Here is a 26,226-nt window from a genome sequence, read left to right as displayed (position 1 = left end):
AAAAGTAATGTTTACAACTTAATAAAGAGTCTTGATATCTAGGAGACTGAGATTGCCATCTTGTTTTTCCTTTTCCAAAGTGTCTGAGAGGAAACAAGGAGAGGCTTATGGAAGGATTCCTTGAGAAAGTGACATTGAGGCTATCTGAAAGATCGTAGGAGTTAACTAGGTGTTGAGAGCAATAGGAAAATATTCTAAACAGAAGGATCCATGAGAAAATGGTGTGTCTAGGAACTGAAAGAAGGCTCTTGTAGCTAGATCTCAGCACAAAGAAAAATGGTACTAGCTGAGACTAGAGAGGTAGGTAGGAGCAGATCATGCTAGACCTGTTAGGCAATGTTAAGGATTTTAGACTTCATGCTAAAATCATAGTTATAACTATTCAAAAAAGAATCTCAGAAGCCCAAATTGTGCTCATGTGGACTTTTAATAGCATACCATGAATTAAGAGTGCTGTTGAGAATGTATAAATTCAGGGCTTTGTTCACTTATTTGTAATCTTTGTGAGCTCTTGATTCTTTTCTAGACTTTTATCAGTTCAGATTGAGGAATCTTGGGTTTTTGGCAGATTCATAGATTAAGAGTAGAGTTTTTACAGTGCAACAAATTTATGTAAATGTCTTGAAATAGAATGTTTTCATTTATTTCTCCACTTCATCTAATATTGTTGTCTTTCGTGGGTATACCTAAGACGGCTACATATTATTTCTTAATAGATGTTCCTATTTTTTCTACCTCCTCACTCATGTTTCATTGCCACAGAATTCTTCAAGTAAGGTATAGGTGGCCTGAATTAGAAATAAGATGTGCTTTTTCTATTGAAGGTAGTGTTGAAAGCAGTTAAGTATTCATCAGATGGGAGCTTCTCCTTTCATACTAGTATCGTTGTACAGAAAGTAGTCACTCAAGATCTAGGAAAGAGAATTGAACTAGAAATGTTATGGCAGCAGATGAATACTGCCCAGTACAAACCTCCACTATAACTGTAAAGGATTTACTAAATACCTTGGGAGATAAAATCCCATTTTTCAGAAATACTTTTTAGATAAATATAAACAGAATTTTGCTGGTATTCCACAAATAGTTTTTAAAGTAAGTTTTATAAATGACACTTTCAGTTACAGTAGTTTTGTTAATCTATGAGTTCAACATATTTCCAATCAAAGTCTTAATTGGATTTTTTTGTGAAACTTGATAAACTGACTCTAAAATTTATATGGAAGAGCAAATGGCCAAAGATAGCTAACACAATTTGCAACAGCAACAAGCTGGGGAACTTGTTACAGGTCTGATGAGAAACTAATTCTAGGTATTTGAAAATAAGATGAATATAGTTTCAGAAATGCTTATAGTGCTTGGTGTATCACCTTTTTCAAATCAATCCTGCATGCCCCAGCGGATTTTACTACTGTATGGGAAGGAGTTGAAGACAGTGTTAGTGTTATTAACTTTTGTTGGTAAAGAAGCTAATTATTTTTAAAGTTTTTTGGAGACTTTGATTATGATTATGATTATTTAACTTATAATCAATCTTACAAACCTTTAATAGTTACTTTCCTTACCCCTGAAAAGATACAGTAAATTATATAAAATTAACATACTATGTTTGTAAGATTTTTGCAAAAAAATAATTTTTCTTATTTCTTTATGTTTTACCATCTTGCATTTTAAAATTTGTCTTGATTGATTCTTGTGATTACCATTTGAATTTTTGTTCAACTGACAAATATTTTATTGAATAGCTGTTACTTCCATTTTTTTAAAAAATGCTAAGGATTTTTTTTTTTTTTTCGGAGAAAGATTAGCGCTGAGCTAACTGCTGCCAGTCCTCCTCTTTTCACTGAGGAAGACTGGGCCTGAGCTAACATCCATGCGCATCTTCCTCTACTTTATATGTGGGACGCCTTCCACAGCATGGCGTGCCAAGTGGTGCCATGTCCACACCCAGAATCTGAACCAGTGAACCCCAGGCTGCTGAAGTGGAACATGCACACTTAACCGCTGCGCCACCAGGCCAGTCCCAGAATTTTTTTTAATGTGTATGTCAGTACTTGTCCTCCAATGGCAGATATTTATAGAACAATAGAACTAATACTTTACAAAAATGAAATGTTTTTCTTCAAAATACTGTGACATTACAGTTATTCTCAATAATCCTTTGAAGTTAGGCATGTACTTTTAATATGAAAGGAAATATCAAAAATGGAGAGCTTTTCTGCTGTTCCTGTAGTTCCAGGTATTTCCCTTTACTAATCTTCTTATCTTTTTTAGGTATTTAGTTGATAGTCGCTGGTTCAAACAGTGGAAGAAATATGTTGGCTTTGATAGTTGGGACAAATACCAGATGGGAGATCAAAATGTATATCCTGGACCCATTGATAACTCTGGACTTCTCAAAGGTATTAGTTCCTTCTTTCAGTCAAGTTGTAAATGTGTTCATTTCAATATGTTATAATCAATACGTGTAATATGGAAAATGTTAATATAGGTAAATTGATAAATTAAAAATTTCTTTGTTATAGATTTGACCTAATGAACTCAGATTATTGTGTCATACTTACTGTTCTGTGTCATGACAAATTTTGTTTTTAATTTATGATATAATAAGGGTTTAGTATTGTTTAAACGTTTAAATGAAGAATGTAAATTAGATAGCACTAGCTTATTATTTGGGGGAAATGCTGTATTGTATATTGCTTTTCCTAGTGGAGACATGACTTTTTCTTTAAGATGGGGAGCCCTGGTAGATGTTTTCATTCTTAGACTTTTTCATTAATCTTCTACAACCCTCACTACTTGCCAGCTCTTCTGTACCTCTCATCACATTTAGAGAGAATAAAACATAAGTACCAGAACTTCCATTTCTGGCCACGTGGAATAACAGGGACTGGATTTATCCTTCCACCTGAATGAACTAAAACCCTGACAAAATATATGAAAGAGCGGTTCTCAAAACATTGGACGTCAGGCAACAAAGAACAGTGATCCCTGAGAGGTAGGAGACTTGTGATTGTTTCAGCTTACTGCATTGAGAGTTTCCAAGACACAGCACAGAAGGGGAAACCCATGGAAAGCCTAGCCATCTTCCTTAGTTGAAGAAAGAGTTTGGTGTCCATGGAGACCAAGGCTGCCAGAGTTTTCAGGGCAGAGTACCAGACAGGAATGAGCAGCACAGAGAGGCAGAGACTGAGACGTGGAGATCTGTAGAGGGTGTCTCTCAAGTCTTCAACTGGCTTTTAATCAACACATGCATCCAGGGAAAGAATCACCCAAAAGAATTAGAGGGAACCATCATTGAGGCTCATATAAGACCAAGAATAATGTGTTTACAGCAGCCAGAGTGGAAACCCTTATAATTCACAAGGTGGACTACTGAGAATGGTTTTGCCTCTGTAATAAGGCAAAATTAATCCTCTTGTCAGTTCTAACTTGAAAGCATCAAACTATTTCCAAATAACTTAGCTGCATCTCAGAACAAAATGCAGGAGTATTTATAAGAATACAAAATACCCGGCATCCAACAAGATAAAATTTGTAATATTTTGGATCCAACCAAATATTACCTGACATGCAAAGAAGCAGAAAAATATGATGCATAATGAGAAATATCAGTGTTTAAAAAAATTTTTTTAAGTGGAAAAAAGGAAAAAAGAACAAGTGAAACAAATAGAAAACAAATAGCAAGCTGGTAGATTTAACTCCAGTTCTGTGAATAATCACATTAAATATAAATACCCCAATTAGAGGTAAAGACTGTAAGAGTGGATAAAAAAATAAGATGCAACCCAACTCTATACTGTCTACTTTAAACATTAATATAGATTTTAAGTATTTTAAATATAAAGATAGAAATAGATTAAAAGTAAGAGATTGAAAAACATATAATGCCATGTTGTGGTAAGCAGAATTCTAAGACTGTCCTCCAGTGACCCTCACTCTTGTGTAATCGTCTCAGCTTTGAGTGTGGCTGGAACCTGTGAATAGGATGAGATATCATTCCCATGATTATATATCACAAAAGGGAGGTTATCCCAGTGAGCTTAATCTAATCACATGTGCCCTTTAAAAGCAGAGAGTTTTCTCTGGCTCATGGTTGAAGAAGTCATATTCAAAGCATGAGAATGACTCGACACATCATTGCTGGTTTGAAAATGGAAGGGACCACATGAGAAAGAAGACAAGCATCCTCTAGGAACAGGGAGAGGCCTTGGCCCCACAGCCAGCAAGGAACAGGGACTTCATACCTGCAACCATGAATTCTGAATTCTGCCAACAACCTGAATGGGCTTAGAAGGGATTCTTCCCCAGAGCCTTCAAATAGGAGACCAGCCTGTCTGACATCTTATTTCTGGCTTGTGAGACCCTAAGTAGAGAACTCTGTTGAGGAGCCCACTTGAACTTCTGGCCCACAGAATTGTGAGATAATAAATGGATGTAGTTTTAAGCTGCTATGGTAATTTGTTATGCAGTAATAGAAAACTAATACACATGCTAACACTAAATCAAAAGACACCTGGAGTGGCTGTGTTAATATCAGACGTTAAGACAGAACAAAGAACATTACTGGGGATAAAAGTTCACTTCATAATCATAAATGTGCTGGAACAATTCATTAAAAGGACATAATGATCCTAAATATATACCCACCCAATGACTTCAAAACTTTAAAATATGCAAAGCACAAACTGATAGAACTACAAGGAGAAATAGAAGAATATCCACAATTGTATAATGAATATTTCAATACTCTTCTCTCTATAAATGATAAAAAACATGTAGACAGAAAATAAGTAATGATATGGAAGAATTGAACACTATCAATTAACCTTACCTAATTGACATTTATGGAACATTCCACTGAACAACAGAAGAATGAAAATCGTTTTCCAGTGTGCACATGAAGCATTTAGATAGCATATTATGGGCTGTGAAACCTATCTCAATAAAGGTAAAAAGAATTTAAATCATACAAAATATGTTCTCTTACTATAGTGGAATAAATTAGAAGTTAACAGATACCTGGAACATCTTCAAATATTTGGAAACTCAGTAACACACTTCTGCATAACCCATGGATCAAAGAACTCAAAAGGGAAATTAGAAAGCATTTTTAACTAAATAAAAGTGAAAATACAACACATCAAAATTTGTGGAAGGCAGCTAAATAGTATATGGGGGTGAATTTATAGCCCTGAACACCTTTAAAGAAAAGAAAGGTCTCGGGGTTGGCCCAGTGACGCAGCGGTTAAGTGTGCACATTCTGCTTCAGCTGCCTGGGGTTTGCCCGTTTGGATCCCGGATGCAGACTTGGCACTGCTTGGCAAGCCATGCTGTGGCAGGCATCCTACATATAAAGTAGAGGAAGAAGGGCACAGATGTTAGCTCAGGGCCAGTCTTCCTCAGCAAAAAGAGGAAGATTGGCAGCAGAAGTTAGCTCAGGGCGAATCTTCCTCAAAAAGAAAAAAAGGTCTGGAATCAGTGACCTTGGTTTCCAGTGTAGGAAACTAAAAATAAGAACAAATTAAATGTAAATGAAGCAGAAGAGAGGAAATAATAAGTTCAGAACAGAAATTAAAGGAAGAAAAAACAGAGAAAATCAATGAAACCAAAAAGTGGTTCTTTGTGAAAATAAAATTGATGAATATCGAGTTAGATCACAAGAGAAAGAGAAAAGACAGGATTACCAATATCAGGAACAAGAGAGATAACATTGTTACAGAATCTTTAATAAGAGAACAATAAAGGAATATTATGAATTTTATGCCATTAAACTCAACAAATCAGATAAAAAGACAAATTCCTTGAAGGATGAAAACTACCAAAGCTCATTCCAAAAGAATAGATGACCTGAATAGCCCTATAGCAATGAAAGAAATAGAATTTGTAGTTTAAAACTTTCCCACAAGGAAAACATCAGACCCACATGGTGCCACTAGTGAATTCTACTAAACATTTTAACGGAGAAATAATACCAATTCCAGAAAAAATCTTTGAGAAAAGTGGAAGAGAATACTTCAGCTTATACTATGAAACCATCATTACCTTGGTACCAAAATCTGAATCAAGAAAAGAAAACTCTAGACTATTATACCTCATGAACATAGATGTATAAATTCTGAACAAAATTTTAATAAATTGAGTCCAACAATAAAAAGGGTATACGTATCATATAGAAATAAATATTTTTTAAAATTGCATATCATGTAAGATAAAAGAGTAAAATAGAAGAAAACTTCCTCAACCTCACAGTCAACATCTATGAAAAACCTAGAGGTGACATACTCAGTGGTGAAAGACTGAATGCCTTCCCTCAAAAATCAGGAGAAAGGCAATGATATCTACTCCCAGCTCTGTAAGCCAACATTGTACTGGAGGTAATACTGTCTAAGGCAAGAAGAAGAGACAAAAGACATGGAGGTTGTACAGAAGGAAGTAATAAATCTGCCTTTATTTATAGATAACTGTGTGTAGAAGATTGGATGGAATCTATGAAAAAACCTAGAATTAACAAATGAGGTTAGGATACAAGATCATTATTCAAAAACCAACTGTATTTTTATATGCTAACAATGGACTAACACGAATTGAAACTTTAAAAATACATTCTATAATAGCATCAAAAAATATACTTACGGGTAAATCTGACAAAAGATGTTCAAGACGTGCACTGAAAACTACAAGTTGCTGAGAAAAATTAAAATCTAAAGAGAGACTGATGTCAGCATCATGGTGGGGTGAACTTACCTGGGACTCTCTCCCCTCCAACGTATGATGAAAAGGGGCATCCATATTCCAACAGAGGACATCCTAACACAACACAAAAGCATCAGAGAGACACACAGCCACACCACAGATGGTGGAGAGGCTGGATCCCCCCTCAGAGGAGCTGGAACAGGGTAAGAGAGAAGTTCGCTCCTTCCCCTAAAGTCTGCGATCTGCAACTGTGGAAGGATACGTGAGGGAAGGAGTGAGAGAGGGATGCTCGTTTGTGGGAACAAGGACTCCCCAGGGTCCTTGCAGGCTAGAGGGAAGCCCTCTAATGGGGCAAAAGCTTTTGTGGGGGTGACCTCATCAAACCAAGACCCTAGGCAACCAGACATTGAGAGCGAGAAAGCCTGCAGAGCACACAGGAGAAAGTGCCCCTCCCCCACCTGCTCTGGTGCTCCACTGCCTGGAATCTCAACTGAAGGAGGAGGGCCCAGAATATGCAGCTCTCGACCCCCACCCAGTTACGATAAGCTGTAACTGCAACCAAATATCAGAATGCGAAAGACCTGACCCACCTCCTCTAACAATATCAGACACTATATCAAATCTCCAGATCAGAGAGAAAATGACAAGCACTCAGAATTCAGTCCTACGGACACAGAAATATGTGATCTAAATGACAATGAATTCAAAATAGCTAGCATCGAAAAACGAGGTAAAAGAGAATGTAGAGAAACAGTTCACCAACTTCAGAAGCTACTTCACAAAAGAGATTGAAACTGTAAAGAAGAATCAATCAGAAATATTAGAGATGAAAGACACAATGGAAGAGAGAAAATATGGATTTTCTAAATGCTCGAGTGGACATCATAGAGGAACATATCAGCATAATCAGGGATAGACATGTTGAAATGCTCCAGACAGACAGAGGAGGAGAGAGAACTAAGGCTAAAAAGAAATGAAGAAAGTCTCTGAGAATTATCCAACTCAATTAGGAAATGCAACATAAGAATTATAGGTATTCAAGAAGGAGAATGGAGCAGAAAGTGTGTTCAAAGAAATAATAGCAGAGAACTTCCCAAACCTAGGGAAAGAGAAGGAAATCTGTGTGGAAGAGGCTTCTAGATCTCCTAGACTTGTCAGTGTAAAAAGACATACTGCAAAGCATATAGTAGTAAAACTGGGAAAAATGAATGACAAGGAAAGAATACTAAGGGCAGCAAGGCAGAAGAAAATAACCTACAAAGGAACCCCTATCAGGCTTTCAGTGGATTTCTCTGCAGAAACCTTACAAGCTAGGAGAGAATGAAACAACATATTCAGATCTTTAAAAGACGGAAATCTTCAGCCAAGAATACTCTATCCAGCAAAAATATCCTTCAGATATGAGGGAGAAATAAACACTTTCCGAGACAAACAAAAGCTAAGGGACTTCGTAGCCACGAGACACCCCCACACTCACACGCACACACACAAGAAATCCTCAATAAGGCCCTCATACTTGAAAAAAAAGAAAAGGGAGAAAGGAGTCACTAAACACAGAATAAGGAGATAAATAGGTAGACAGAATCAGAATAGGATAGCAAATACTCTAGTATAGCATTAAGTTAAAGGGAAGAAAAACACCAAAAAGAAAGATAATCCTGTTATTTTAACCACAGACTCACAACACAAGATGGAGTAAGATATGAGAAAAACAACTTGGGAGGAGGAAAAGGACGGAATCAATTTAGAATAAGGAAATAAGAGGCCATCAGAAAATGGACTATCTTATACACAGCATTCTGAATACAATCCTCCGGGTAACCACTAAACAGAAAAGCAGAACAGAGACACAAAGAATAAAGGAGAAAACAAAGAAACACATTGTAAAAAACTAGATAATTCAATGAGTAGACCAAAACACACAGGATGAGAAACAAAGGAAATGCAGGAAAACCAGAAAACGAGTGATTAAATAACAGCATTAAGCCTTCATACATCAATAATCACCCTAAACATAAATAGATTGAATTTTCCAATAAAAAGACACAGAGTGGCAAGATGGATTAAAGAACAAGACCCAACAATATGCTGCCTCCAGGAAACACATCTCAGCTCCAGTGACAAACACAAGCTCAGAGTGAAGGGGTGGAAGACGATACTCCAAGCTAATGGCAAACAAAAGAAAGCAGGTATTGTAATACTTATATCAGACAAAGTAGACTTCAAGATAAGACAGGTAAAGAGTGACAAAGAGCGGCAATATATAGTGAGCAAAGGGACACTCTATCAAGAAGAAATAACACTTATAAATATCTATGCACCCAACACAGGAGCACCAAAGTTCATAAAGCAACTATTAGCAAACCTGAAAGAAGATATTAGTAATAAAACAATAATAGTAGGGGACCTCAGTACTCCACTCACATCAATGGATAGATCATCTAGACAGAATATCAACAAGGAAACAGTGTAACTAAATGAAAAGCTAAACCTGTTTGACTTAATAGACATATATACAACACTCCATCCAAGAACAGCAGAATACACATTCTTCTCAGGTGCTCACGGAACATTCTCAAGAATAGACGATATGTTGGGAAATAAGGCAAGCCCCAGTAAATTTAAGAAAATTGAAATAATAAGCATCTTTTCCAATCATAATGCTATAAAGCTAGAAGTTAATTATAGGAGGAAAGCTGAGAAGGGGACAAAGATGTGAAGACTGAGCATCATGGTATTGAACAAGCAGTGGATCATTGAAGAAATTAAAGGAGAAATCAAAAAGTATCTGGAGACAAATGAAAGCATAACATACCATATGAACTCATATGGGATGCAACAAAAGCCGTATTAAGAGGGAAACTCATTGCAATATAGGTGCACCTTAACAAACAAAAAAATCCCAAATAAGCAATCTCAAATTACTCCTAACTGAATTAGAAAAAGAAGAACAAACAAAACCAAAAGTCAGCAGAAGGAGAGAAATAATAAAATCAGAGCAGGAGTAAATGCTATTGAAACGAAAAAGGCAGTAGGAAGGATCAGTGAAACAAAGAGCTGGTTCTTTGAGAAAGTAAATAAAATTGACAAACTCCTAGTCAGAATTACAAAGAAAAAAAGGGAAAGCTCAGATAAACAAAATTAGAAATGAAGGAGGGGAAATAACAACAGACACCACAGAAATACAATGGATTATAAGAGAATACTACAAAAAACTATATGCCAACAAAATGGATAATCTAGAGTAAATGGATAAATTCTTGGACTCTTACAACCTACCAAAGCTGAATCAAGAAGAAAGAGACAATCTTTTTTTCTTTTTTTTTTTAGGATTTTATTTTTTCCTTTTCTCCCCAAAGCTCTCCAGTACATAGTTGTATATTCTTAGGTGTGGGTCCTTCTAGTTGTGGCATGTGGGTCGCCACTTCAGCGTAGCTCAATGAGTGGTGCCATGTCCGCGCCTAGGATTTGAACCAATGAAACACTGGGCTGCCTGCAGCGGAGCGTGCAAACTTAACCATTCGGCCACGGGGCCGGCCCCAAAAGAGACAGTCTTAATAGACCAATCATAAGGAAAGAGACTGAAACAGTAATCAAAAGCCTCCCAAAGAATAAAAGCTCAGGACCAGATGGCTTCCCTGGGGAATTCTACCAGACTTTCAGAGAGGATTTCATACCCATCCTTCTCAAGCTATTCCGAAAAATTAGGGAAGATGAAACACTTCCTAACACATTCTACAAGGCCAACATCACTCTGATACCAAAGCCTGAGAAGGACAAGACAAAAAAGGAAAACTACAGGCCAGTATCACTGATGAACATAGATGCGAAAATCCTCAACAAAATTTTGGCAACCCAAATTCAGCAATACATCAAAAGGATCATACATCACGATCAAGTGGGATTTTACCAAGGACACAGGGATGGTTCAACATCACAAATCAATCACTGTGATACCCCACATCAACAAAGTAAGCAATAAAAACCACATGATCATCTAAATTGATGCAGAGAAAGCATTTGACAAGATCCAACAGTCATTTATGATGAAAACTCTTAACAAATTGGGGATAGAAGGAAATTACCTCAATGTAATAAAGGCCATATATGACAAACCCAAAGCCATCATCATACTCAATGAGCAAAAACTGAATGCCATCCCCCTGAGAACAGGAACAAGACAAGGATGCCCACTATCACCACTCTTATTCAACATAGTACTGGAGGTTTTGGCCAGAGGAATTAGACAAGAGAAAGGAATAAAAGGAATGCAAATAGGGAGCAAAGAAGTGAAACTCTGGTTGTTTGCAGACGACGTGATCTTATATATAGAAAACCCCAAAGATTCCATCGGAAAACTAATAGAAATAATTAACAACTACAGTAAAGTTGCAGGTTACAGAATCAACTTAGAAAAATCAGTTGCTTTTCTATATTCCAATAACGAACTTACAGAAGGAGAACTCAAGAATACAATTCCATTTGCAATTGCAGCTAAAAGAATAAAATACTTAGGAAAAAATTTAACTGAGGAGGTGAAGGACTTATACAATAAGACTTAGTGACATTACTGAGACTTATAACACATTACTGAGAGAAATTGATAATGACATAAAGAGATGGAAAGAGATTCCTTGCTCATGGCTTGGAAGAATAAACATAGTTAAAATGTCCCTACTACCCAAAGCAATCTACAGATTCAATGCAATCCCAATCAGAATCCCAATGACATTCTTCACGGAAATAGAGCAAAGAATCCTAAAATTCATATGGGGCAACCAAAGACCCCAAATTCCTAAGGCAGTCCTGATGGAAAAAGAACAAAGCTGGAGGTATCACAATCCCTGACTTCAAAATGTACTACAAAGCCATAGTGTTCAAAACAGCATGGTACTGGTACAAAAGCAGGCACACAGTTTGATGGAACAGAACTGAAAACCCAGAAATAAAACCACACATCTACGGACAGCTAATCTTTGACAAAGGTGCCAAGAACGTACAATGGAGTTAAGATAGTCTCTTCAATAAATGGTGTTGGGAAAACTGGACAGCCACATGTGAAAGAATGAAGGTAGACCATTATCTCATGCCATACACAAAAATAAACTCAAAATGGATCAAAGAATTGAAGAAAGTCGTGAAACTATAAAACTCCTGAAGGATAATATAGGTAGTACACTCTTTGACATCGAACTAAAAAGGATCTTTTCAAATACCGTGTCTTCTCAGACAAGGGAAACAAAAGAAAAAGTAAACAAGTGTGAGTTCATTGGACTAAAGAGCTTCTGCAAGGCAAAGGAAACTAGAATCAAAACAAAGAGACCCACCAATTGGGAGAAAATATTTGCAAATTGTGTGTCTGACAAGGGGTTAAACTCCACAATATATAAGGAACTCACACAACTGAACAATAAAAAAAAAAAAATCAAAAAATGGACAGAGGATATGAACAAACATTTTTCCAAAGAAGATATACAGATGGCCAATAAACACATGAAAAGATGTTCGACATCACTAATCATCAGGGAAATGCAAATCAAAACTACACTAAGATACCACCTTACACCTTTTAAAACGGCTATAATCACTAGGACTTAAAATAACAAATGTTGGAGAGGGTGTGGAGAAAAGGGAACCCTCATACACTGCTGGTGGGAATGCAAACTGGTGCAGCCACTATGGAAAACAGTATGGAGATTCCTAAAAAAACGAAAAATAGAACTACCATACGACCCAACCAGCCCACTGCTGGGTATCTGCCCAAACAATTTGAAATCAACAAGCCAAAGTAACATATGCACTCCTATGTTTGTTGCAGCATTATTCACAATAGGCAAGACGTGGAAACTATCCAAGTGCTCATTGGCTGATGATTGGATAAAGAAGATGTGGAACACACACATTGGAATTATAGTCAGCCATAAAAAAGGCAAATTCATCCCATTTGCAGCAACATGGAAGGACTTGGAAGAAATTATGCTAAGTGAAATAAGCCAGACTGAGAAAGATAAACATCAGATGATTTCAGTCATATGTGGAATATAAACAAACACATGGACAAAGAAAACAGTTCATTGGTTACGAGGGGAAAGGGAGTAGGGGGTGGGCACAGAGGGTTAAGGGGAGCACTTTTGTGATAACAATCAAGAAATAATGTACAAATGAAATCTCACATTGATGTAAACTATTATGAACTCACAAAAAATTATCCTGTGATAAGCTAACCTCCTAATTTTCATTCTAAATAAATATAGCAAAGTATACATATGTTCATTAAAGCTCATTTTATTTTTAAAGAAAAAAAAACCTAAAGAGAGAAATGTTGTTACTGGATCAGAAGACACAATATTGTTAAATTCCCCCTTTCAATCTATAGATTCAACACAATTCCAAATCACAGTTCTAGTAGGCTTTTAAAGAATTGAGATGAGGGGCCGGCCCCGTGGCCAATTGTTTGGGTTCGCACGCTCTGCTTCGGCAGCCCGGGGTTTTGCTGGTTCGAATCCTGGGTGCAGTCATGGCACCGCTCGTTGGGCCATGCTGGGACGGCATCCCACATGCCACAACTAGAAGGACCCACAACTGAAAATACACAGCTATGTACTGGGGGGCTTTGGGAGAAAAAGAAAAAGTAAAATCTTTAAAAAAAAATTGAGATGGAATTTACATACCATAAAATTGATTCTTTTAAATTGTACAATTCATTGGGTTTTAGTATATTCCCAAAGTTTCATAACCATCACCACCATCCAATTCCACAACCTTTTCCTCACTCCAGCAAGAAACTTTGTACCAATTAGCAGTCACTCCCCATTCCCCCCAAGACCCCCAGTGCTAGGCAACCAGAACCCACTTTCTGTCTCTATGGATTTGCCTGTTGTGGACATTTCATCTAAATGGACTCATACAATATGTGCCCTTTAATGATTGATTTCTTTCACTTGGCACAGAGTTTTCAAGTGTCATCCATGTAGCATGAATCAATACTTCATTCGTTTTTATGGATGAATAATTTTCCACATTTAATTCATCCAGTCATCCGTTGATGGACATTTGGGCTATTTTCACTTTCTGGCTATTATGAATAATGCTGCTATGAACTTCATCTACAAATTTTTGTGTAGATGTATATTTTCATCTCTCACGGGTGTATACCTAGACATAGAATTACTGGGTCATGTAATAACTCTATGTTTAACTATTTGAGCAACTGTTAGACTGTTTTCCAAACTTGTTATACCAATATATAAGGGTTCCAATTTCTCTACATCCTTGCCAACACTTACTTTCTGTCTTTTTATTATAGCCACCCTAATGGGTTTGAAGTGGTATCTCGTTATGATTTGATTTGTATTTCCCTAGTGGTTAATGATGTTAAGTATCTTATGTATGCTGTTTATATATCTTTTTTGAAGAAATATCTATTCAGATCCTGTGCCCATTTTTTAATTGAATTCTCTGTCTTTTTATTGTTATGTTTTAAGAGTTGTTAATTCTGGATACTAGCCCCTTCTCAGATACATGAGTTCCAATAATTGTCTTCTGTTTTGTGGATTGTCTTTTACTTTCTTGATGGTGCTTTTGAAGCACGAAAGTTTTCAATTTTTATCTCTTTGTTTCCCTTGGTTGCTTCTGATTTTGGTGTCAGAAAGCACTGCCTACTAAACCAAGGACGTAAAACATTTACACCTGTGTTTTCTTATTAGCATTTTATAGTTTTAGCTGTCACATTTGTGTCTTTGATCAATTTTAAGTGAATATTTGTGTATGATGTGTGAGGTAAGAATCAATGGAACAGATTAGAGAATCCGGAAGTAGATTCACATATATATGGTCAATTGATTTAGGCAAAGGTGTAAGAGGAATTCAGTGTCTTTTAAACGTATTCTACTTGAGCGTTAGATATCTATTTGCAAAAAAACCCCTGAACTTTGATCCATATCTGGCACCATAAACAAAAGTAACTCAAAGCAGATCATAGACCTAAATGTAAAAACCAAAACTATAAAACTTATAGGAAAAGAAAGGAGAAAATTTTTGTGACATTGTTTTAGGCAAAGATTTCTTAAATATGATACAAAAAGCACAATTGATAAAAGAAAAAAATTGATGAATTGTATTTCATCAGTAATAAAAGCCTCTTCAAATGACCTTGTTAAGAGAATGAAAAGACAAACCAGTTTGGGAGAAAAACAAATCACCTGGCTGATAAAACATTTGTATGCAGAATAAAGAATTCTTGAAACTCTATACTAAACAAACATACACAGGTGGAAAAAGTGGGCAAAACATTTGAAAATATAGTTCACCAAAGAAGGTGGAGTTTTCAAAAAGCACTTGAAATATACTCAACATGATTAGTCATTAGAGAAATGAAAATTAAAACCACAGTGAGGCAGCACTATGTATTAAAATGATTCCGATTTGCAACACTGACCCATACCACATGTTGACTAGGAGTTGCAGCAAGTGAAAGTTCCGTATACTGTTTCTGGGAATGAAAGGGTCTGGCAATTTCTTACAAAGCTAAGCATACATTTACCGTAGGAACTAGCCATGTCACTCCTAGGTATTTACACAAGAGAAAGGAAAGTATATATCCATATGAAAACTTGTACATGAATGTTCTGTTCGTAGCAGTGTTATTTGTAATAGAGAAAATTGGAAACAACCCAAAGTGCCCATCAACAGCTGAATGGATAAACAAATTATAGTATACCCATATAATGAAATCCTGCTCAGCACCTAAAAGGAATGAACTATTGATATGTAAAAAAATGGGTGGATCTCAAGATAATTTTGTGGCATAAGTGAAGTGGAGCAAAAACAGTACATACTATTTTTATATAAGATTCTAGAAGATGCAAATTTGTTTATAGTAAGAGAAAGACAATTTTCATATAAAATTCTAAAAAACTGCATATTAGTCTATAATTGCAAAATACAGATAAATGGGGACAGGATGGTGGACCTGGATGGACAGGAAGGAGAGATTACAAAGGACTACAAAGAAACTTTTGGGGATGATGGAATGTTCATCATTTTGGTAGTGGTGATGGTTTCAGACTTGTATTCGTATGTCAGAACTTATCAAGTTGTACAGTTTAAATGTATGCAGTTTGTTGTACATCAATTATTTATCAATAAACAGAAGTAAGAAATAGCAACTGTTGTGCATTTAGGGATGTTCTCCTCCCTTAAAAAATGAATTGATCGGGGGCTGGCCCCGTGGCCGAGTGGTTAAGTTCGCGCGCTCCGCTGCAGGCGGCCCAGTGTTTCGTTGGTTCGAATCCTGGGCGTGGACATGGCACTGCTCATCAAGCCACGCTGAGGCAGCGTCCCATATGCCACAACTAGGTGGACCCACAACGAAGAATATACAACTATGTACCTGGGGGCTTTGGGGAGAAAAAGGAAAAAAAATAAAATCTTAAAAAAAAAAAAATGAATTGATCGTTTTATCTTGTCCACTAGATAAAAATTACTATTTGGAGTCTGGTACATAATAAAATCATTTACCCAAACTCTTGAATTATTTCAGAAAACAACATAGAAGTGTTAGTTTTTTAACTTCTTTTTTTTTCCTAAGTTCTCTGCAAGGCAGTGTGTTAGAGTAGAAAGAAAATGGATGTTAGAATAAACAGATTTGTGTTTAAATCTAGTCTCTGCAATTTTCCGTATGTGTGACCTTAGGCAAGTTAATCAATACCTGAATCTATTTACTAATTAAAATGGAGATATCTACTTCGTAATATTGTTTTGAAAATCTACTGAGATAACAGGGTTTTCTATAATAACACCTTTCACAGTACCTGCAATTTTCTGTATGTATGACCTTGGGCAAGTTACTCAATTTTCCTGAATATATTTTCTAATCTAATGTGGGGATACCTGTCTTAGAGGATTGTTTTGAGAATTGACTGAGGTAACACAATTATTTGCTGTAATATGTCTCATAGTACATGATGCATATAGTGGCTTAGGATATGTAAGTTTCTTTCAGCTTCAGTTAGTTCTGGAAATTATCAGTATTCATCAAGAATTTAAAAGTAACAACTAAGATTTTTTAAAAACTGAGCTTAAAAATTGATACTTAGTTTGCATCTGCTGTTGAAGTTTGTATTATAAAATTCAGTTTTCACATTTCTGCTCCATATGAAGCATAGTTTCCTCAAACTTTAGAGTGATTTTGTGATCATAGATTGATCCTAAATAGAATAAATAACTTTCTCTTAATCCCTTTAGTACTTTTCCTGCTTTTGATTTATATTGTTGTGTCTAATTAAGAATATTATGTTCTCACTGAAATGCTACCAAGAACAATTTTGCTTTCCATATTTGTTAGTTTAGACTATCTCAGATTGAGAAAATCTCCTTTAAGTTGTATATAACTCAATAAACTATTTCTGTTTATGTTTCTGCACTTTGGAAATTCAAGGAAAAGACCAGATAATAATAAATGAGTCTCAGATTGGGACTGTGATGTAGGTATAACTCAAGGTATTGCTTCTGGATCTCTGGCCTGCCCTGCACTAAAGTTTTAGTTTAACCAGAATTTTGAAAATGGATCATGGAATTAGAACCACATCTAAACAACTACCTCCACCCCAGATCTTGTATGGAGTCTAGATCATAGGCCTTCTGGAGTTCACAAGATGCCTTTTTGTGCTTTCTTTCATGGTTCCCAGCCCACATGCTTTGGAGTCATTATAAAAGGTTATTGATTTGCTTCTGAATTTCCTTCATCAGCTAATTCTGGAATGACCACTATTACCATGTAAGAGATCTCTGATATTCAGAATATTTGGGAACCACTCTTCTTTCAGGTCCCTTGGTTAACATTACACCTTAGTATTTTTTTAAGAGCCTAATAAAAGAAAAATTAACTTGATAAAAACACTGTTGGTTTTAAACACTGATGGTACACATTGAAACTTTCTAAAGCAGCAGTTTGTTTTGGAATACATAGATTTAGATGTGAACCTCTTCAGAGCTTTTTTCAAAACTCATTGCTTAAATACTTAAATTAGTCTTGATGAGTTTAAGTAATTTGTAATGCATACAACCATAGCATTTAGAGATTTGTACTGTTGTTTCTTTTTATGTGTTGAGTTTATTTTTCCTTTTGCAGATGGTGATGCCCAGTCACTTAAGGAGCATCTTATTGATGAATTGGATTACATACTATTGCCAACTGAAGGCTGGAATAAACTCGTCAGCTGGTACACATTGATGGAAGGTCAGGAACCAATAGCACGAAAGGTACATATTAAGAATAACTGAATAAAAATATTTTTTTTGAAGAGTTCACATTTTATTATTAATTCAGTGATTTGTGAAGACTTGTCAATTATCTTGGAGAAAATGACCATCGAAATATTACTCCATACTGTATAATAATAATAACAGCTAACACACAGATAATACTGTTATAAGCACATTATACATTATTAACTAATTTAATCCTCACAGAAAGCTCTCCGAGGTAAGTATTATTATGTCCATATTATTGATGAGGAAGTGAGGACAAAAGTAGAGAGGTTCAGGCTCTTTTAGACAGTCACAACAGTTTATAAACTTAGACAGCCTGACTCTGTTTTCTTAACCACTCTGCTACATTGCTTTTTTTGATAAAACAATTAGAAAATAATGAAGAAACTAAAAGCAGGAGAAATATTTTGCAGCATAAAATTCTTTCTTAAACCTGAAAATGCAGGTATTTTTCTTATCCCTTTTGTTAAATTTTTACAATTACAATCTAGAAACATTAAAAATGACTCATTTTCTTTACTTTTTTGAACTATAAAGTCATTTATGAAAGTGAGGGTGTTGCCATAATAGAAGAATACCAAATGCTTAAAATAAATCTGCCAACCTTACACAAGTATTTGATAGTGTATGCTGTTGAGGAGGGGCATAGGGAGAAGGAATGAGAGGGGGAACCAGAATCTCTGAGCATAATGATTTATCTGGGTTTTTTTCCCACAGAGAAACAATTAGAAAATCGAATTATGCAACACAAGGGTATAAACCAAACCGTATTTGGATTTATTTGGAACTGATGCTACAAAGTTGCTATATTGACAATTTGTATTTTTATATCTATGGTTTAGGTATAGAATTGAATCTTGTTTTCTAAATAGAATGTGAATGTGCCTTTTATTTATCTTAGTTCCTTAAGTTCACTCATTCTTTTCTTGTAGTCATTTCAAATTTAGGATTCCTCTTTTAAGAATGCTAGCCTTGGGGCCAACCCCATGGCCCAATGGTTATGTTCGTGTTAGGCAGCCCAGGGTTTCGCTGGTTCGGATCCTGGGTGCAGACATGGCACTGTTGGTCAGGCCATGATGAGGCGGTGTCCCACATAGCACAACCAGAGGCATTCACAACTAGAATATACAACTATGTGTTGAGGGCCTTTAGGGAGAAGAAGAAGAAAAAAAAGAAGACAAAGATTGGCAACAGATATGAGCTCAGGTGCCAGTCTTTAAAAAAAAAAAGAATGCTAGCCTTATGTATATAAAATGGCCTATTGTTTTATCTGTAGTTGCTGGAGAATTGAATGTTTTGATCATTTAAAGGATAGACTGTTTAGCTGTAAATCTGTCTAGAAGAACTTCACTCGTGGGATAAAGGAAAATCTGTGTCTGGAATATCTTCAAATGTGTTAAACTGTATTACTTTAACCTTCATGATAGATATACTTTTTAAAAAAAATGTAGCACGTTACATAGTACAAGTCTTTAATATGGTAAACAGATCAACCAGCAATTTTATTGGCATTACTTTTTGAAAGAGATCTGGTTGACATTTCTTGAAATCTGTGTCTGTTAAGGAAATTAAAGTAAAAAAAGGAAAAAATCATGAAAACTTCACACAGGTAGAAAGAAAAGTTTAAGAAGTCTGCTACATTTTTTAATAAAGTAGTTGATATTTACTCAACCTGTAAAATAATTTTCAAACTTTAGTGTGCATAAAATTACCTAGAGTCTTTATTAAAATGTGTCTTCCTCCAAAATTAAATCAGTAAGCCTGGAATTTCCATTTTTACTATGCCCCACAGGACTTAGATGCCAGTGGAACTCACTTAAAGAATAAACTGGTCTTTTAGAGTCTGGGTCCCAACTTTAAATTTTACTAATCTCTGATTGCATCAAGGAATCTAGGATTGGTAAATACCTCTAGTTGTGGGGCAGAAACAAAGTTAACCATCCTTCTGGGCCTCAAATATCTCTAAAATGTTTCACTGACAGTGTCAGGCATTCAATGAAAAACAGAAAAACAGACAAATGAGCAGGAAATACAATGGAACAAAAATCCAAGAGAAACTGTAGGCAATAGAAACAAACCCATGAGAACTCCAGATAATGGAGTTATCAAACAGAAACTTTAAAATACTGTGTTCAAAAAAGGCAAGACAGAGTTGAAAAGAAGGAAAAGACTATTAAGAACCAAATAGTAAAACTGAACAATAAAATGAAAAAATTAGACTTAATTTTTGCATAAAATACTAGACTAAACAGAACCAAAGAGAGAATTTGTGAACTGAATGATAACATCAGTAGAAAATGCACAAACTAAAACTTAAACTAATGAATGGAAAATACAGAAAAAAGCAAAAGGACACACGGAGTACAGTGAATAAGTTTAGCATACATATAAGTGGACTCTTAGAAGGAAAGGAAGGACAGATTGGGATAGAAGTCATGCTGGAGGTAATAGCTGAGAATTTTCCAAAACTAATGAAAGATAACATGCTACAGATTCAAGAAATGCTGTGAATCCCAAGCTGAAGAAATATAAACAAAACCATACCTAATAAAACTGTTGAAAAGCAAAGGCAAAAGGATACCCTAATAGTAGCCAGAAAAAAGGTATATTACCTTTAAAGTAAGGATAAGACAGAGAAATGATTTCTCAAGAGAAATGAAAGCCAAAAAATAATGGACTCTCTTGAACATGCTGAAAGAAGATAACTGCCAACTAGAATTCTATGACCAAGGAAAAGATCCTTCACAGATAATGGTGAAAAAAGCCATTTTCAGATAAACAAGTTGATAGAATTTGTTCCCAGCAGACCTGCACTAAAGGAAATACAAAATAGTCTTCAGAATGGAAGGAAAACTACTCCATGTGGAAGCTTAGAGGTAGGAAAAAATGTAGACTGACAAAATTAAGTGTTGTGAATAAATTTTAAGGTGGCTGTTTAAAATAGTAATAATTTCGTATAGGGGTGAAAATATATATAAAGTATATAACAATATTAGCATATCAGTTAAGATGGTAGCTTCCAAGATGACCCCCAAAGATCTCCAGCTCCTCATATCCGCGTTCTTGAGTAGTCCCCTTCCACAGTGAATCAAGGTCTCGGGATTGTATCAAGGTCTGTGTGGTCAAAAGATAAAACCTTACACTTACAGAATAAGTTATGTAGTTACAGCATAGTGACTATAGTTGATAATACTGTATTTGAAAGTTGCTAGGAGAATTGATCTTAAAAGTTCTCATCACAAGAACAAAAATAGTTTTGTAACTATATAGGGTGACGGATGTTAACCAGGCTTATTGGGGTGATGTTTTCACAATATATACAAATATTAAACCATTATGTTGTGTACCTGAAACTGATATAATATGTCAGTTATTCCTCATTTAAAAAAAAAAGATTAGATTATGAAAGACACTTTGGCTTACATCTTGGGTGCTCATGCCCTCTTGCTCTCATTTCTCAGTCTGAGGAATTCAACTTCACACTCAGGCAGCCTGTGGAGGGGCTCACATGGTTAAGGAACTGAGCTGGCTGGCCACTAAAGAGGAACAGAGGCCTGCTAACAACCATGTGGGTGAACTTGGAAGTGAATCCTCTAGCCTCATTTGAGTTTCCAGATAGTTGAAGTCTCAGCCCACAGCCTGGCAGCAACCTCTCAAGAGACCCCCAAGCCAGAACAGCCCATCTAAACTGCTCCAGATTCTTGACCCTAAGAAACTGTGTGAGATAATGTTTGCTTTGCTAAGCTGCTGAGTTTAGGGGTAATTTATTATGCTGCAGTAGATAGCTAATACTGATTTTGGTATCTGGAAGTAGTATGCTGATATAACAAAAACTTGAAATGTGATGATGGCTTTGGATCTGGGCAGTAGTTAGAAGCTATAAGAACTTTTAGGAGTATTAATGAATGCCTAACGCACCTTGAATAAATCAGTAGTAGAATTTTAGACTTTGAAGAGGCTGCCAGTAAGGACTTAAAGGAAAGTGAGGAAGATCTTATTGAAACCCAGAAGGAAGTGATCTTTGTGATAAGGTGGCAGAAAGTTTAGCAACTTGTCAACTGCAGTAAACTGAAAGGTAAAAAATATGTCTGACAAACTGAACGATCTGCCAAAATGTTCAAAGTACTGCCTGTTTTTTTCTCGTGCTGCTTATAGTCAGATGTGAGAACAGCGAGAGAAGCTAAAGAAAGGATTGTTAAATAAAAAGGAGCCAAGATTTGCTAGTTGGTGAAGATTCCTAGCCTCTCCACATGACAAACAATGCTAAAACTAAGGAATGTTTCTGAACAAGAACAGACTCAAGGCACTCTCAGGAAAGCTTCCTCTAAAGTTGAAGCCAAGGGTGTGACTCTAAAATTCTTTGTTAAGATTTGAGAAAAGACAAAGGTGGTGCCTCACAATACTGTTCAGGCAAAAGGCCCTGAGAAAGAACTTAAAGGTATACTACACACCTTCTTTCCATGTGGGGCTTTAAGAACAATAGAGCTGCTAAGAAGCCTAAGGGCGTTGTCCCTCAGCCTTCTCAGCATAAACCCAAGTTAGAATGGACTTATCTAGAGGACATCTGTGGGTGTGACTTTTGTCTAATGGAATGAATTCCAGTGAGATCTGCTGGAAACCTACAGTATTTTCAAGAACCACTGCCATTTTGGACTGCAGAGACGGTATAAAATGAAAGAGGCCTTTGACCTCCCAGACTTCTACAAGCAGGAATCAGACTAAGAATTTACTGAATTGCAGACATGTGCTAACTTTCATGAAAAAGGGATGAGTCAGAAAGCAGAACCAAGTGTTATGAAGAGTCATTTTCAAGTAAGGGCAGAAGCCTGCCCTAATCAAGGAACTTCCACTGTTTTCCCAGGTGGATTTCAGAATTTCTATAGACCACTGACTCTTTTGTACCTCCTTTTTTCCCCTCTTTTAATGGGAATATCTAAAAGATTACTTCGTGCATGCCCCACCATTTTATTTTGGGTATATGTGGAGCAGAAAACATCTCTTAGTTCATACACCTGTGGATCAAGAGGAACTACACTTGAGATGCCTAAGGAACTAGACTCGGGGATCGTCTCCTGGACCTGGATCAGAGATACACGACAAGTTTCTCAACTTTGAGTTGATGCTATATTGGGATGAGATAGTGGGGCCTTTGCAGAGAATGAGTGTGTTTTGCATGTTGCGGGGGAAGGACTGTGACTTCACATATTGGACCTAAAGGTGGACTGTGGTAGCCAGCCTCAAAGATGCTTCCCAGTGATCACCACCTCCTAGTACTCACATCCTTGTGTAATAGCCCACATTGTACTGGAGTTGGTCTGTGGGACCAGTAAAATACTGCAGAAGTGATAGTATGTCACTTCTGAGATTAGTTTATAAAAAATACTAGTACCTTTAACTTGGGAGTGCTCTCTGGTGTGCCCGCGCTCTCTGTCTCTCTTTCTCTCTCTCTCTGTCTCTCTCATCAGTCGCCCTGAGTTAAGCGATACGCCATGCAGGCAGCCTATGGAGAGATTCATATGATGAGTAACTAAAGTCTCTGCCAACAGCTGGAGAGGAGCTGAGGCCCACTAACAACCACATGAGCGAGCTTGGAAGCCAATTTGAACAATGTGATTAACCACCATGGCCTAATTGACAGGCATTGCACTTAGTCTGTGCAGAATACAGATTCCTTTTAGGTGGAAGAATTGACTATCTGGGTCATCAAGCAAATTCCAATGTAAAATGGAAATTTTTCAGTGTATTGTGTGTCCTCAGTGGAACTTAGAAGTTAGTAATGAAAAGATAGGTAGATTATCTGCCAGCTACCTGGAACTGGAACAATATACTTCTAAATAATCCTTGGGTCAAAGATGATATAAAAGTAAAATTAGACCTGTTTAAACTGAATGATAATAACAATACAGCATAGAGGAATGATTAAGGCCATTCATAGGAGCTTTACAGCTTACATGCATATATTGAAAAAGAAGAAAGTCCGAAAATCTGTTGTCTCAAGAACCTAAGAGAAGAAAAGGAAATTAAGCCTAATCAAGAAAGAATAATGTAGACATTAATAAAATAAAAGAAATCTGTACTAAATAAACAAAATTGACTCATTGTAAAGAACAGTGAAATTAGACCGATGAAGAATAAGAAGACAAGAGGCACAAATAACCTCTATTAGGAACGAGAAAGGGGATCATAGCAGAACCTAAAGACTTTTTTAAAAGATTATTTTTTGAACAACTTTATGTTCAAAAAATGGATGAAATGGATAAATTTATAGAAAAATACAACTTGATGTCGAAATAATAAGAAATAGAAAATCTCAATTGCCCTGTATGATTAAAGAAATTGAATCATTAATTGAAAACCTTCCCACAAAAAAGCTACTGGTCCAGAAGGCTTCACCACTATATTCTACCAACTATTTAAGGAAGAAGTATACCAATCCTATACTACAAACTCTTCCAGAGACTAGGAGGAGGAATACTTTCCAACTTATTTTATGAGAGTAGCATGGACATGACACAAAACCTGAAGGACATTACAAGAAAAAGGAGTTACAGGCTAGTCTCACTCATGAATAGAGATGCTTAATTGCTAAACATAGTATTAGCAAACCAAATCCAGCAATATGTAAAAAGGACAATAAATATGGCCAAGCTAGATTTTCTTCAAATGCAATTTTGATTTAACTTTGAAAATCACTTATTATAACTCAATATCCATGTATGATTAAAAAAACAAATTTAAAAAACCTCTTAGAAATAGAAAACTAGGAATAGAAACTTACTGCAAACATACTGAAAAAATATTCAAAGCTCTCCCTCTCAGATCAGGGATAAGACAAAGATAGCTGTATTAGAAGTCTTAACCAGTACAGTAATGTAGGGAAAAGAACTAAAAGAACAAAGATTGAAAAAGAAAATTGTCATGCTCTGAAAGACATGACTGTATATGTTGAAAATTCCAAAAATTGTATTAATAAACAAAATTAATAATTGTGTTTAGCAAGATAGCTGGATATAAGGTTAATATAGAAAAACCAGTTATATATCAGCAACAAATAAAGTTGAGTTTTAAAATGACATTTACAATAGGTCGGAGTACTTAGGAATAAACTTAAAAACTGTGCTTTTCTGCACTGAAAATTACAAAACATTACTCAGCAAAATTAAAGAAGACCTAATGAATTAGTGGCCAGGGGGTCACCAAAGTTTTTCTTTAAAGGGCCAGATAGTAAATATTTTTAGCTTTGTAGGCTAAAATGTTCTCTGTGGAAAACTACTCATCTCTCCTGTTTTGGGTGCAAAACCAGCCATAGACAATACATAAATGAGTGGGCATAACTGTTCCAGTAAAATGTTATTTACAAAAATAGATGGTGAGTCAGATTTAGTCTGTGGGTCATAGTTTGCCCACTCCTGATATAAGCACTGGTTAATTAATGCCTACCAACATCACAGAATGAGGAGCAGCTAGATATTATTTGCATTTTGTTTAGAATGTATCTTGCCATCTATGAAGTAGTCTTACTAAAAATTGCAAGAATAAAAAGATGATTGGTGAACTGGTCAGTTAAAAGACGCTAAGAGAAGATATGAATATGGCCAATAGACACATGAAAAGATGTTCATCATCGCTAATCATCAGGAAAATGCAAATCAAAACTACACTAAGATATCACCTTACACCCGTTAGATTGGCAAAAACATCCAAAACCAAGAGCGACAAATGTTGGAGAGGTTGTGGAGAAAAAGGAACCCTCATACACTGTTGGTGGGAATGCAAACTGGTACAGCCACTATGGAAAACAGTATGGAGATTTCTCAAAAAGTTAAAAATAGAAATACCCTATGACCCAGCCATCCCATTACTGGGTATCTATCCTAAGAACCTGAAATCAGCAATCCCAAGAGTCCCTTGCACCCCTATGTTCATCGCAGCATTATTTACAATAGCCAAGACTTGGCACCAACCTAAATGCCCAGAAACTGATGATTGGATAAAGAAGATATGGTATATATACACAATGGAATACTACTCAGCCATAAAAAAAGACAAAATTGGCCCATTCGCAGCAACGTGGATAGACCTCGAGGGTATTATGTTAAGCGAAATAAGCCAGTCAGAGAAAGACGAACTCTATATGACTCCACTCATAGGTAGAAGTTAATATATTGACAAGGAGATCTGATCGGTGGTTACCAGGGAAAAGGAGGGGTTGGGGGAGGGCACAAAGGGGGAAGTGGTGTACCCACAACATGACTAACAAAA

The 26,226-nt window shown here is 36.1% G+C and overlaps 1 protein-coding gene across 2 annotated transcripts in view; it reads left to right on the top strand.

Moving 5' to 3' along the window:
• USP15 (ubiquitin specific peptidase 15) overlaps nt 1-26,226 on the top strand; it is a 133,451-nt gene that overhangs the window by 23,307 nt on the left and 83,918 nt on the right. For both annotated transcript variants that reach the window (XM_046653118.1, XM_046653110.1), the window contains exons 2-3: nt 2,272-2,399; nt 17,825-17,955. In XM_046653118.1, the coding sequence (XP_046509074.1) occupies nt 2,272-2,399; nt 17,825-17,955 (259 nt within the window). The remainder of the gene's footprint in view (nt 1-2,271; nt 2,400-17,824; nt 17,956-26,226) is intronic.

This window comes from Equus quagga, chromosome 1 (assembly GCF_021613505.1).
Source record: "Equus quagga isolate Etosha38 chromosome 1, UCLA_HA_Equagga_1.0, whole genome shotgun sequence".
Lineage (NCBI taxonomy): Eukaryota > Metazoa > Chordata > Mammalia > Perissodactyla > Equidae > Equus > Equus quagga.
This window is presented reverse-complemented; position numbering and strand designations above follow the sequence as displayed.